Below are 13067 nucleotides of genomic sequence, written 5' to 3' on the forward strand. Positions count from 1 at the left end.
CCTGACCTCGTGATCCGCCCGTCTCGGCCTCCCAAAGTGCTGGGATTACAGGCGTGAGCCACCGCGCCCGGCCTTTTTTTTTTTTTGCAGAGACTAGGTCTCATTATGTTGCCCAGGCTAGTCTGCAACTCCTGGGCTCAAGCAATCCTCCCACCTTGGCCTCCCAAAGTGTTGGGGTTATAGGCTTGAGCCACTGTGCCTGGCTTGAATTCTTTAATCTATCTAAAGTTTCTTTTTGTGACTATTGATAAGGGGAAGATTTTTTCCAAATAATTAGCTAGTTGTTCCAAACAAATATTTTGAATAGTTTATCCTTATTTTACTGATAGGAAGTGCCACCTTTCACAAATACTAAATTTGCTTGTATCTGTTTCCAGGCACTATTTTGTTTCTATTTAGTAATTTATTTTAACAAGTAGAACTTTTGCTATCCTGTTTGGCAGGAGCCTCCTCTTTGTTCTTTTTTTTTTTTTTTTTTCTTGAGACAGAGGCTCACTCTATCATCCAGGCTGGAGTGCAGTGGCCCAATCTCAGCTCACTGCAACCTCTACCTCCCGGGTTCAAGCGATTCTTGTGCTTCAGCCTCCCAAGTAGCTGGGATTACAGGCATGCACCACCATGCCTGGCTAATTTTTGTATTTTTGGTAGAGACAGGGTTTCGCCATGTTGGTCAGGCTGGTCTCGAACTCCTGTCCTCAACTGATCCACTCGCCTTGGCCTCCCAAAGTACTGGCGTTACAGGTGTGAGCCACCACGCAGGCCTGCCTTTGTTCTTTTTCCGTATTGCCTTGGCTCTTCTTGCAAATCTTTTCTCCTTGACTAGCTTTAGAATCACAAGGGTTCCAGCTCCACCCCTGCTTCTTTCTTTTTTTGTTTGTTTGTTTTTTGGAGATGGAGTCTCACTCTGTCGCCCAGGCTGGAGTGCAATGGCATGATCCTGGCTTGCTGCAACCTCTGCTTCCCGGGTTCAAGCAATTCTCCTGCCTCAGCCTCCCAAGTAGCTGGGATTACAGGCATGTGCCACCACGCCCAGCTAACTTTGTATTTTTAACAGAGACAGGGTTTTACCATGTTGGCTGGGGCTTATCTTGAACTCCCCACCTCAGGTGATCCACCCACCTCGGCCTCCCAAAGTGCTGGGATTACAGGTGCATGCCACCATGCCCAGCTAATTTTGTATTTTTGGTAGAGAAGGGTTTTACCATGTTGGTCAGGCTGATCTCGAACTCCCCACCTCAGGTGATCCGCCCACCTCAGCCTCCCAAAGTTCTGGGATTACAGGCGTGAGCCACTGCGCCTGGCCTCCCTGCTTCTTTATTAGAGTCCATTGACTCCTTGCCTGGAGCCTCTCCTTTCTTTGGTGCCAGGCCCCACTGGCCTGACTCACCCTCTGGTCCTCCATGCCCCCCAACAGGCACCGTATGCGTGGGGAGACCACCCTATGGAACCCTGGCTGTGACCATGCAGGTATTGCCACCCAGGTGGTGGTGGAGAAGAAGCTATGGCGTGAGCAGGGGCTGAGCCGGCACCAGCTGGGCCGCGAGGCCTTTCTACAGGAGGTCTGGAAGTGGAAGGAGGAGTGAGTATGCAGCATCCCTGTGGGCATCTCAGCCCTGCCCCCCGTCCCCTATCCAGAGGACCTCTGTCACCTATAACCCCTGGCCACAGGGTCAGACCCTCTCACAGAGGCAGAGTCAGTTGGCTCTAGGGACCAGGTAAATTTCAGGGGGATAGGTGATCTCCACACTGCCCAGTCAGCCACCTGATGTCTCCCTCCAGCCCAGGCATGAGTGCTGACCTCAGCCTGTCTGTCTATTCCAGGAAAGGTGACCGGATTTACCACCAGTTGAAGAAGCTCGGCAGCTCCTTGGACTGGGATCGAGCCTGTTTCACCATGGACCCTGTGCGTGGGAGGGGTCTCAAAGCTGGGGCAGGAGTAGGAGTCTCCCCAGGGTGGGACCCCCACAGGAGAGAGCACAGGTGCTGCGGCCCTCTCTCAGGAGCTGGCCCACGTAAAACACCACGGAGGGCTCAGCTGCAAATGCCACTTCCCACCCCTCACCATGGTCCTTTCCGTATTGTGGCCCTTCATGCTCCCTGTCTTGGCTCTGGGAGCTCCAGATTCCTCCAGATGGCACATGATCAGGACCCCGTCTCCCATGGAGCCTGAACTCCCAGGGTCCTCTGCACCAGTACTTGTCCCCAGCTGAGTGTCTTTGTTGCCATCTGCAGCATCACAAGACTTGGTGCCTGCTCTTGTGTTCCCTTGGTCCCCTCTCCTCCTCAAGGAAAGAAGGAAAGTACTCCCCTCAGAGGAGTCTTTGTACTGGCCAGTGGGACTCTGCATGGGCCAGGCCTCACTGGAGCCCTGGGTGTCTGCCTGGGCCTCCAGCACAAGGCCCATCTCTCTGACTTCTCCCTGCTCCACCCCAGAAACTCTCAGCAGCTGTGACAGAGGCCTTTGTCCGGCTTCACGAGGAAGGTGTCATCTATCGCAGTACCCGCCTCGTTAACTGGTCCTGCACCCTCAACTCTGCCATCTCTGACATTGAGGTGCGCCCCCCAACCTGGCCTGTCTCCATCTCCAATCTACCCTGGCCCTGGCCCCTGGGCCATGCCTCTAAATACCCATTTTACAGGTGGATAAGAAGGAGCTGACAGGTCGCACCCTGCTCTCCGTGCCTGGCTACAAGGAGAAGGTGGAGTTCGGGGTCCTCGTGTCCTTTGCCTATAAGGTCCAAGGCTCAGGTAGGAGCCAGGGGCACCAGGATCCTGGGCTGGGAGTGGCAGGAAGGGGCCAGGGCCAAGACCACAAGGCCTTCTGTCACCCCAGACAGCGACGAGGAGGTGGTGGTGGCAACAACTCGGATCGAGACAATGCTGGGAGATGTGGCTGTAGCTGTGCACCCCAAAGATACCAGATACCAGGTGGGGGACTGTCCACAGTTAGGGAAGGAATCCTGGCCAAAAAGGGCTCCCATCCTTATGGGGTGGAGGGGTTGGACTTAGGACCCTGGCTGAGGAGAGGAAACTGGGTTAGAAACTGGTCTTCAGCGTCTTTCCCAGCTCTGATGGTAGAGCTATTGGGGGCTGTTTGGGGAGTTCAAGTGTTGGGATAGTCAGGGCCCTGGAAAGGAAGGACTTGGGCCCAGCCCTTCGTGCATTTTTAAAAAGTTAAATAACTGGGCGTGGTGGCTCCTGCCTGTAATCCCAGCGCTTTGGGAGGCTGAGGCAGGCGAATCACAAGGTCAGGAGTTTGAGACCAGCCTGGCCAACGTAGTGAAACCCCATCTCTACTAAAAATACAAAAAATTAGCCAGTTGTGGTGGCAGGTGCCTGTAATCCCAGCTACTCAGGAGGCTGAGGCAGGAGAATCACTTGAACCTGGGATGTGGAGGTTGCAGTGACCCGAGATCACTCCGCTGAACTCCAGCCTTGGCGACACAGCGAGACTCCGTCTCAAAAAAAAAAAAGTTAAATAGAGACAAGGTCTCGCTCTGTTAACCAGGCTGATCTTGAACTCCTGGCCTCAAGGAAGCCTCCTGCCCCAGCCTCCCAAAGTGTGGGGATTACAGATGTGAGCCATGGCACCAGGCTCCTGCATGCATTTTTTTTTTTTTTTTTTTTTTTTTGAGAGAGGGTCTCTCTATCGCTCAGGCTAGAGTACAGTGGTGCCATCTTGGCTTATTGCAACCTCCACCTCCTGGGTTTCAAGCAGTACTCATGCCTCAGCCTCTTGAGTAGCTGAGATTACAGGCATGTGTCACCACACCTGGCTGATTTTTTTTGTTGTTTTTTTTTGTAGTTTTAGTAGAGACAAGGTTTCACCATGTTGGCCAGGCTGATCTCCAACTCCTGGCCTCAAGTGATCTGCCTGCCTCAGCCTCCCAAAATTCTGGGATTACAGGTGGGAATCACGGCGTCTGGCCCCGCTTCATGCTTTTTTGGTATCTTTTTCTGCCCCAGCACCTGAAGGGGAAGAACGTGATCCACCCATTCCTGTCTCGGAGCCTTCCCATTGTCTTTGATGAATTTGTGGACATGGATTTTGGCACAGGTAGGCAAGGGGCTGGTCCTATGGGGACAGGAAAAGACTGGAGCTGTACCCTAGCTGTCCATCTTCTCTCAGAGAAAAAGAAAATAAGCTTCAGCCAAATAGGCAGAGCTTGGGGTGGTTCTCAAGGGACTGCATTAGACAGGTGGGTGCCAGGAGTGGTCTTGGAGCTACATCCTTCTGCAAAAGAGGTGAGTGTAGGAAGGAACTCCGTGGAGTCCCTCATGATGCAGGCATCCCCATGTACACCCAGGTGCTGTGAAGATCACCCCTGCACATGACCAAAACGACTATGAAGTTGGGCAGCGGCACGGGCTGGAGGCCATCAGCATCATGGACTCCCGGGGGGCCCTCATCAACGTGCCTCCGCCTTTCCTGGTGAGGCTGCCTGGAGCATGAGTGCCTGGGTCAGGGAGATGGAGGGGTGGCTGGGCATCGCCATGATGAGGCCTCGTTCCTACCCAGGGCCTGCCCAGGTTTGAGGCCAGGAAAGCGGTGCTGGTGGCGCTGAAGGAGCGGGGACTGTTCCGTGGCGTTGAGGACAACCCCATGGTGGTGCCACTTTGCAAGTGAGGGTGGGGGCCTGAGAGGGGAGGAAGGTGGAGGGCTCCTTAGGGTTTTACCGCCTGGCCTTCTCACCTATGCATACCCACAGCCGGTCGAAGGACGTGGTAGAGCCTCTGCTGCGGCCGCAGTGGTACGTTCACTGCGGGGAGATGGCCCAGGCTGCCAGCGCCGCTGTGACTCGGGGCGACCTCCGCATCCTGCCTGAGGCCCATCAGCGCACATGGCATGCCTGGATGGACAACATCCGGTGTGTAGGGCCCTCAGTGTGGGAGGGGCTTGCCAAGGGCTGAGCAGGGCTCGGGCCAGGCTCCACTAGGCCCTCCCTGATTTCCCCTCCCCAACATTTGCAGGGAGTGGTGCATTTCCAGGCAGCTGTGGTGGGGCCACCGCATCCCAGCCTACTTTGTCACTGTCAGTGACCCAGCAGTGCCCCCTGGGGAGGTGAGCAGACGGCCAGAGCTAGCTGCTGGGTCACCCTGGGGGAACATTGTGTTTATTGGGTCCTTGGTGGGGGGAGGGGCAGGATGAGCCAGAAGCAGACACACCCCCTTGGGTAATCACTGCACCTGCGGCAGGACCCTGATGGGCGGTACTGGGTGAGTGGACGCAACGAGGCGGAGGCCCGGGAGAAGGCAGCCAAGGAGTTCGGAGTGTCGCCTGACAAGATCAGTCTCCAGCAAGGCAAGAAGGAGCTTTGAGGGTTTGGAGGGAGTTGTTGGGGGCAGAGTTCCACTCCCTCTGACCTCTGACCTTTGGCCTCTCTCAGATGAGGATGTATTGGATACCTGGTTCTCCTCCGGCCTCTTCCCCTTATCCATTTTTGGCTGGCCCAACCAGGTGTGTTCCTGGGGCCAGGGCTTGGCGGGACAGGGGACTGGAGGGTGGGTGTTGGCTCCCCTTCACACCCTGGTCTGCCCTCAGTCAGAAGACCTGAGTGTGTTCTACCCTGGGACACTGCTGGAGACCGGTCACGACATCCTCTTCTTCTGGGTGGCCCGGATGGTCATGCTGGGCCTGAAGCTCACTGGCAGGCTGCCCTTTAGAGAGGTGCGGAGACAGCTGAGACCCTCCCATCACCCCCAGCCTCCTCTCCTGCTGTCCTGTTCTGCAGCACAGGCCCCGCATGGCTGGGGCATGGAGTTAGCTGTAGGCAGGCCTGACCCAGGGGCTGGTGGGGGGTTGAAATCCGGCCTGGGCCCTGCTCAGTGATTCCTGTGCCCAGGGCTTCGTCTTCCCAGAGGAGGGAGTGCTTCTGATTCACATAAAGGCACTGAACGAACTCTTGGGGCCACTCAGTGGGACGTGAGGTTCACAGTGGCATAGACCAGACACAGTCCTGGTCGGGGCGCTAAGCCGGGGAAGGAGAGGACTGAGTCTCATGGGCCTCCCCACCTGCTCTTCAGGTCTACCTCCATGCCATCGTGCGAGATGCTCACGGCCGGAAGATGAGCAAGTCTCTAGGCAATGTCATCGATCCCCTGGACGTCATCTATGGAGTCTCCCTGCAGGTGGGCTGGGTGCTGGGCCAGCCAGGAAGGGCCGTGGGGCTGTGGCCACAGCCACCTGACTGCTTCCACTCCACCCTCAGGGCCTCCACGACCAGCTACTGAACAGCAACCTGGATCCCAGCGAGGTGGAGAAGGCCAAAGAAGGGCAGGTGTGGAGGGTTGGGCTGGGCTGAGCAGGAGCACAGCGTGGATGGGGCTGGCTGAGGACACTCCTCCCTCTGCCTCTTCCCTGTAGAAAGCTGACTTCCCAGCGGGGATTCCCGAGTGTGGCACCGATGCTCTCCGGTTTGGATTATGTGCCTACACGTCCCAGGGTAGGGCCCCCAAAGCTGCCCTCCCAGCCCCTCCCTCCTTCTGTGAGGCCCATCCCTCTTCTCCACCCTGAGCCTCTGGTGGGCATGGGCTGGGAAGAGGATGATGAGGACTCACATCTTACCCCCGACCCAGGTCGTGACATCAACCTGGATGTGAACCGGATACTGGGTTACCGCCACTTCTGCAACAAGCTCTGGAATGCCACCAAGTTTGCCCTTCGTGGCCTTGGGAAGGGTTTTGTGCCCTCACCCACCTCCCAGGTAAGGACCTGGTGAGCAGCAAAGGCTGGGCACAGGAATCCCTGAGCAGGGCCCACACAGGCTGCACCCCTGTCCAGAGTGGCCTCCATGTTGCCGGGGGGACAGATAGACACAGAGACAGTTAAAGGGAAAGCCCAGGGCACTGGGGGCTGGGGCCTGTCACTTCTTCCCAGATCCTGGCACATAGGTGGTTGCTTTGGACTCATCAGACTCTGGGTGAAGATTTGCCAGTGACTCCTGTCCCCATGGGGTTCTGGCACCCTCCCCTGGCCCGCTGGCTGATACACCCTCTCTCCCCAAGCCCGGAGGTCATGAAAGCCTGGTGGACCGCTGGATCCGCAGCCGCCTGACAGAGGCCGTGAGGCTCAGCAATCAAGGCTTCCAGGCCTACGACTTCCCGGCCGCCACCACTGCCCAGTACAGCTTCTGGCTCTATGAGCTCTGTGATGTCTACTTGGTGAGAAGGAGCAGAGCGGGGCAGGGGATGGTGGGGGCGGGCGGGCAGCAGAGCCCTGGGCTCAGTTTTGCCAGAGTTGGCCTTGAGACTTAAGTCAACCCATCCCCTTCCCAGTCCTCCCATGCACAGTGAGGGCTCAAGGCTAGACCTCCAACCGTGAGCCCTGTACCTCTCGTCCCCTAGGAGTGCCTGAAACCTGTACTGAATGGGGTAGACCAGGTGGCAGCCGAGTGTGCCCGCCAGACCCTGTACACCTGCCTGGACGTTGGCCTGCGGCTGCTCTCACCCTTCATGCCCTTCGTGACGGAGGAGCTGTTCCAGAGGCTGCCCCGGAGGATGCCGCAAGCTCCCCCTAGCCTCTGTGTTACCCCCTACCCAGAGCCCTCAGAGGTATGGCATGGCCTGGAGAGGGGAGTCTGACCTGCCCTCCAGGCCCCCTCACCCCCTCCTCCACCCCACAGTGCTCCTGGAAGGACCCTGAGGCAGAAGCTGCCCTTGAGCTGGCGCTAAGCATCACGCGAGCTGTGCGCTCCCTGCGGGCTGACTACAACCTCACCCGGATCCGGCCTGACTGTGAGCCTCAGGCCCCCATGTCTACCCCATCCCACTGTCCCCTCAGCCCACTCTGCCACCCAGTGTCCAGCAGTGACTGCTTGGTTTCCTCTCTCCATGGAGCTAGGCCTCACCTTTCTCCCTCTCTGGCAGGCTTCCTGGAAGTGGCGGATGAGGCCACGGGCGCCCTGGCATCGGCTGTGTCGGGCTACGTGCAGGCGCTGTCCAGCGCAGGTGTGGTGGCTGTTCTGGCCCTGGGGGCTCCCGCCCCACAGGGTTGCGCTGTGGCTCTGGCCTCTGATCGCTGCTCCATCCACCTGCAGCTGCAGGGGCTGGTGGACCCTGCGCGGGAGCTGGGCAAGCTGCAAGCCAAGCGAGTTGAGGCCCAGCGGCAGGCCCAGCGTCTGCGGGAACGCCGTGCCGCCTCAGGCTACCCTGTCAAGGTGCCCCTCGAAGTGCAGGAGGCAGATGAAGCCAAGGTGTGTGGCGTGAGTGGGCATTTCCCACACCATCCACCTCCTCCATCATAACCCTGGTCTGGGCTGGTCCGAGTACAGTGGTGTTGACGACTAATTGATCGTAACCAATTACAGATTTCTTTGTTCCTTCTCCATTCCCGCTAACCTTAAAAAACAAAACAGCCTGGTTCAGTGCCTCACACCTGTAATCCCAGAACTTTGGGAGGCCGAGGTGGGTGGATCACTTGAGCCCAGGGGTTTGAGACCAGCCAACATGGTGAAATCCCATCTCTACAACAAATATAGAAAAATTAGCTGGCCATAGTGGCACACACCTGGGGTCCCAGCTACTCGGGGGGCTGAGGTGGGCGGATTGCTTGAGCCTGAGAGGTCAAGGCTGCAGTGAGCTGAGATCATGCCACTGCACTCCAGCCTGGGCAACAGAGAGAGAGAAGACCCTCTCTCTCAAAAAAAAAAAAAAAAAAAAAAAAAAACAAAGCATCCAAAACAAAAACCAATCCTGGTCTGGAAGCTGGACTCTACCCAAACCTGGGGAATCTACTGGGAAGCATGGAGCCCAGGCGCTCTGAGCAGGGACCATAGAATGCCCTTCCCTTACACATGGGGAGCAGCTGGGGGCTGGGCACAGCCCAGGGTCACACAACAGGTCGGAGATGGAGGCTGACCTAGAACCAGGCATCCTATCTCCCAATCAGACCCTTCATACCCCACCCAGCTGCCTGAAATGTAGAAACCCGCATGCCTGAGGCTAGGCTTGGGGTCCACATGTAGTCGGGAGCCCTGGACCTCCCACCACTTACTTTCAAGCCTACCGGGCTGACCCTGGAAGGCCAGTCTCGTTTGTCCCCTGCCTCCTGGGTTCTGCCAGAGAGGAGTAGTGGAGTAAACTGCACAGACACGGAGAAAATCAGTCACAGAGGCCAAGAGCTAGAGAACCTCGAGTGGACCTGGTTCATCTCACTTGGTTCTCCCAAGAGCCCTGGGAGGGGGTAATATTATCATCATCTGACAAATGAAGTGACTGGCCTGGGACCTTGTGCTCTTCTGCTTACGTGGGGACACTGCGTGGGGAGCATGTAGGCTCTGAGGTTCCTTTGTTCTTGGGGACTGACCACTCTGTGGAAAAGGCAAGACCCAAGAGGTGCTGGTGGGGGTGGGGGTGCTGACGGAAATGGGTGGGGAGCCAGGCCAGCCAGGTTCACGCCTCCTCCGAGCTACTGACCTTCCATGGTCCTCGCTCATCTTTCCAACTTTGTTGTCCTGGGTGTCTGGGGGTCTCTTCGTTTGGACGTGGGTCCTCACCCACCCCCTGGTTCCACTCCAGCTCCAACAGACGGAAGCAGAGCTCAGGAAGGTGGATGAGGCCATCGCCCTATTCCAGAAGATGCTGTGATCCACCACCTAGCTTCCCCGCTCACCCCCAGCAGCTCACCATGGGGATGGCAGCAATAAAATATTTTCCCACAAAATCCTCTTGTCATCTGTGGTGGGGGCAGAGAGGGGAGCAGAGGGGCTGGGTGCCTGAATCCCTGGGGGTTGCAGGGTGGGAGTGAGGCCCTGGTTCTGGAGGGCAGAGGGGCGCGTCTGTCTGGGTCTGTCCCTGGCACTGTGCCAGGCCTGAGTCACGCTGCTCACTCCCTTCCTCCTCCCCAGCTATCATACACCTCCGCACTGCGGCCGAGGGAGGCCCGCCCTGGCGTGGGCTGCTGCCTGTGGCCTTGGGCAGGCATGAGCAAAGGGGCCAGGGGGGTTGCCTGTCCTCCCCCACCCTGTGGGGGCCTCCCTCCCCCTCTACTGGGCCTAGGTTAATTATAACTCTGACCTAAGTGCCCTGTGACGTGCCCAGGCCAGCCCTTCCTAGGAGACCCAGCAACCAGGTAGGGGAGGGCCTGAGAGGACTCAGGCTTCCTGTGCATGGGGAGTGTTTCTGCAGCAGGGCTGGTGACTCAGCCAGGGACTGGGGAGGGGGGCCTGGGGGAGGAATCTTGGACCCTTCTCCTGGCAGCTGTGTGTGTCCCTAATGGTCAGATGAGGCCCTCGGGTTGTCTGGGTGACAGAGAGGGCGGGGAAGCCAGGCTGCAGCAGACGTGACTTTTGAGGTAAAGCAGGTGCCCGTGGAGACCCGCAGAGCCAGCCTGCCCTGGAATCGCAGCTGCTTCCTCCTCCCGTGAGAGCCTTCTGTCTCCCAGGTCCATGTCTCAGCCATGCTCCCCACGGAAGTGCCCCAGTCCCACCTGGGCCCCTCAGTGTTGCTTCTGCTGCAGCTGCTGCTGCCCCCCACATCTGCCTTCTTCCCCAACATCTGGAGCCTGCTGGCTGCCCCTGGCTCCATCACCCACCAAGACCTAACTGAGGAGGCAGCGCTCAACGTCACCCTGCAGCTCTTCCTGGAGCAGCCACCCCCAGGCCGCCCCCCTCTTCGTCTTGAGAACTTCCTGGTGAGCATCCCAGGGTCCTGTCACACCCCTGCCAGAGTCCCCAATTCCGTGGGGCCTCTACTCCGTGAGGGCTCTGGTTGCCAAGAGAAGAGACACTCATGGCCCCACCCCTGCAGCAACAATACCCAGTAGTCTTGGTCCTGAAATTAGGAGTCCCCCTCCTTTGTGGGGCTCAGGCCCCTCATACCCAGCCTTGAGTGTCAGTTGCTGAGATAAGGTGGGCAACAGTCAATCCAATGGGCCTCCCTCGAGCCCCGTCCCCCGCTATTCTCCCCAGGGTCGAACACTCCTTGCCGATGACCTCTTTGCCGCCTACTTTGGACCTGGTTCTCCTTCTCGGCGGTTCCGAGCAGCCTTAGGTGAGGTGTCTCGTGCCAATGCAGCCCAGGACTTCCTGCCGACTTCCAGGAATGACCCCGACCTGCACTTTGATGCTGAGCGACTGGATCAGGGACGCGCGCAACTGGTAGGGGCTCTGCGGGAGACCCTGGTGGCAACCAGAGCCCTTGACCACACCCTGGCTCGCCAGCGCCTCGGGGCTGCACTTCATGCCCTGCAGGTGAGAACCGGGTGGGGTTGATGGTCAGAGGGGTCTTCATGTCCGGGATAGAGAGCATCCTATGGTGCCTTCTTGATCATGCCTTCTCCATTCTGGAAGGGGTGGGCACTGGCACGTGGTGCCCTGAGGTTGTGTCCCAGTTCCCCACCTCCAAGCTGGCAGTGCTTCCTGTAGGAACAGCAAGGAGGGCACTGTGGCTGGAGAGAAGTGAGGGTGAGAGAGGAAGGCTGTGAGGTCAGAGAGCTGAGGGAGCAGCATATGCTGCAGGACTCTGCAGGCCCAGAGAGGCCTTGGGTTAGACTCTGAGCTGGGAAGAGATGCTGGGACAGTTTCCACCTGGGCAAAGCTCTGCTCTGAGCATGGAGAGGGGGCAGTGGAGGGGCCTTGGGGTGTCTGGTGGGAGAAGTGGGAGTAGGAGGGGACTTTCCAGGTGGGGAACTCAAAGGAGTGGCATATTAGTGCTGGAGATGGTGAGAAAGGTCAGACTAGTGCCTCATTCCCCTTCTCCTGTCCTCTGGACTAGGATTTCTACAGTCACAGCAACTGGGTGGAGCTGGGTGAGCAGCAGCCACACCCTCACCTCCTCTGGCCAAGACAGGAGCTCCAGAACCTGGCACAAGGTATGGCTGTGACCCTGGCGGTGAGGCAGGAGTCCACAGGGCTACCTCAGTCCACCCGGCCACTGTGTCACATTCTGAGGTCCCAGAGGGTGTGATGTTACTTAATCTCTACGAGGACTGAAGTCCCCCAGTCCAAGCAATGCCTGGCTTGGTTAAGCAGCTTCCCCAAGGTCACACAGGGAAAAACAGCGAGGACCAGGTCTCCAGAACTCAGACCCATCTTAAGTGTGGCTTCCTCCCCGCACTGACTCACACGGGGCCTTCTCCCACAGCTCCCTCATCCTCTCGCCTGTCCACAACTCACAGAGGCCGCAATCCCCATAGGATTGGTCCCTACACGTACTGTTTGGTTTTTTTTCTTATTATTTATTTATGTATTTATTTTTTAGAGATGAGGTCTCACTATGTGGCACAGGGTGGTCTCAAACTCCTAGACTCAAGCAATCTGCCCGCCTCTGCCTTCTAAAGTGCTGGGATTACAGGCGTGAGCCACCGCGCCCAGCCTGTGCTGTGTTTTCTAGCACGGCCCCAGTTTCAAACATTCAGGCTCACTGCAGGCCCACGCTCCTACATTCAGGCTCACTGCGGGCCCACGCTCCTACATTCAGGCTCACTGCGGGCCCATGCTCCTAGGTTTTAGTTCGGAAAGCCTTGCTAGGGAATTTCTGGGCTTTCACTTCATCCCAGCTGGGAGGAAAAGCTGAAGAGGTTTGGGTGTGTGGGGATAAAGGCTGGGGGTGGCAGAATCTTGGGTTCTAGCCCTGCCCTCTCTTCCCAGTGGCTGATCCTACCTGCTCTGATTGCGAGGCGTTGAGCTGCCCTGGGAATTGGCTGGGCTTCACACTCCTCACCTCTGGCTACTTTGGAACTCATCCCCCGAAACCTCCAGGTACCAGACAACAAAGTTCCCCAGAAGTAAGGCGAGAAAGTCACTTCCTTACAGGATCTCTGTCCTATAGGCCCGTATGCCTTTGCTATGGCATCTCCTCCTAGGAGGAGAGGATGCTGGGAACAGGGTGGGTGGAGGAAAGTCCTCTGAGGAGGCTGTGGTGGGGCTGAGGTAGGGGAGCAACTTCTTCCTCCACTGATAGGATTTCTCCCTTGTCATAGGCATCTTTGGGGGACTGGCTGGAGGGATCAGGGGATCCACCATGTGCTGTGCTGATTGACTACGGTGCCCTAAGATTTACTCCAGAATTCCCCTCCACAAAGCATCATCCTTTTTTTTTTTTTTTTTTTTTTGAGACAGAGTTTTGCT

The 13067-nt window shown here is 57.6% G+C and overlaps 2 protein-coding genes across 5 annotated transcripts in view; both read left to right on the plus strand.

Annotated features, from left to right (window-relative positions):
- The window catches only part of VARS1 (valyl-tRNA synthetase 1), a 19547-nt gene extending 9886 nt beyond the window's left edge, over positions 1-9661 (plus strand). For 2 of the 3 annotated variants that reach the window (XM_017859492.1, XM_017859493.1), the window contains exons 9-30: positions 1415-1579; positions 1822-1903; positions 2434-2553; positions 2640-2748; positions 2834-2928; positions 3967-4057; positions 4308-4432; positions 4520-4623; positions 4710-4868; positions 4972-5062; positions 5197-5302; positions 5388-5458; positions 5543-5668; positions 6025-6129; positions 6210-6278; positions 6365-6443; positions 6577-6704; positions 7006-7161; positions 7345-7551; positions 7623-7734; positions 7867-8192; positions 9517-9661. In XM_017859492.1, coding sequence (XP_017714981.1) covers positions 1415-1579; positions 1822-1903; positions 2434-2553; positions 2640-2748; positions 2834-2928; positions 3967-4057; positions 4308-4432; positions 4520-4623; positions 4710-4868; positions 4972-5062; positions 5197-5302; positions 5388-5458; positions 5543-5668; positions 6025-6129; positions 6210-6278; positions 6365-6443; positions 6577-6704; positions 7006-7161; positions 7345-7551; positions 7623-7734; positions 7867-8192; positions 9517-9585 — 2695 coding nt within the window. In that variant the 3' untranslated portion in view covers positions 9586-9661. The remainder of the gene's footprint in view (positions 1-1414; positions 1580-1821; positions 1904-2433; positions 2554-2639; positions 2749-2833; positions 2929-3966; positions 4058-4307; positions 4433-4519; positions 4624-4709; positions 4869-4971; positions 5063-5196; positions 5303-5387; positions 5459-5542; positions 5669-6024; positions 6130-6209; positions 6279-6364; positions 6444-6576; positions 6705-7005; positions 7162-7344; positions 7552-7622; positions 7735-7866; positions 8193-9516) is intronic. The other variant, XR_001882864.1, reaches the window with a different exon arrangement.
- A 124-nt stretch (positions 9662-9785) lies between these two features.
- The window catches only part of VWA7 (von Willebrand factor A domain containing 7), a 16186-nt gene continuing 12904 nt past the window's right edge, over positions 9786-13067 (plus strand). Inside the window, exons 1-5 of one of the 2 annotated variants that reach the window (XM_017859494.1) lie at positions 9786-10069; positions 10382-10630; positions 10908-11189; positions 11713-11809; positions 12588-12698. In XM_017859494.1, the coding sequence (XP_017714983.1) occupies positions 10397-10630; positions 10908-11189; positions 11713-11809; positions 12588-12698 (724 nt within the window). In that variant the 5' untranslated portion in view covers positions 9786-10069; positions 10382-10396. The other variant, XM_017859495.1, reaches the window with a different exon arrangement.

The sequence above is a fragment of the Rhinopithecus bieti genome, unplaced genomic scaffold, assembly GCF_001698545.2.
Source record: "Rhinopithecus bieti isolate Rb0 unplaced genomic scaffold, ASM169854v2 scaffold_51440, whole genome shotgun sequence".
Lineage (NCBI taxonomy): Eukaryota > Metazoa > Chordata > Mammalia > Primates > Cercopithecidae > Rhinopithecus > Rhinopithecus bieti.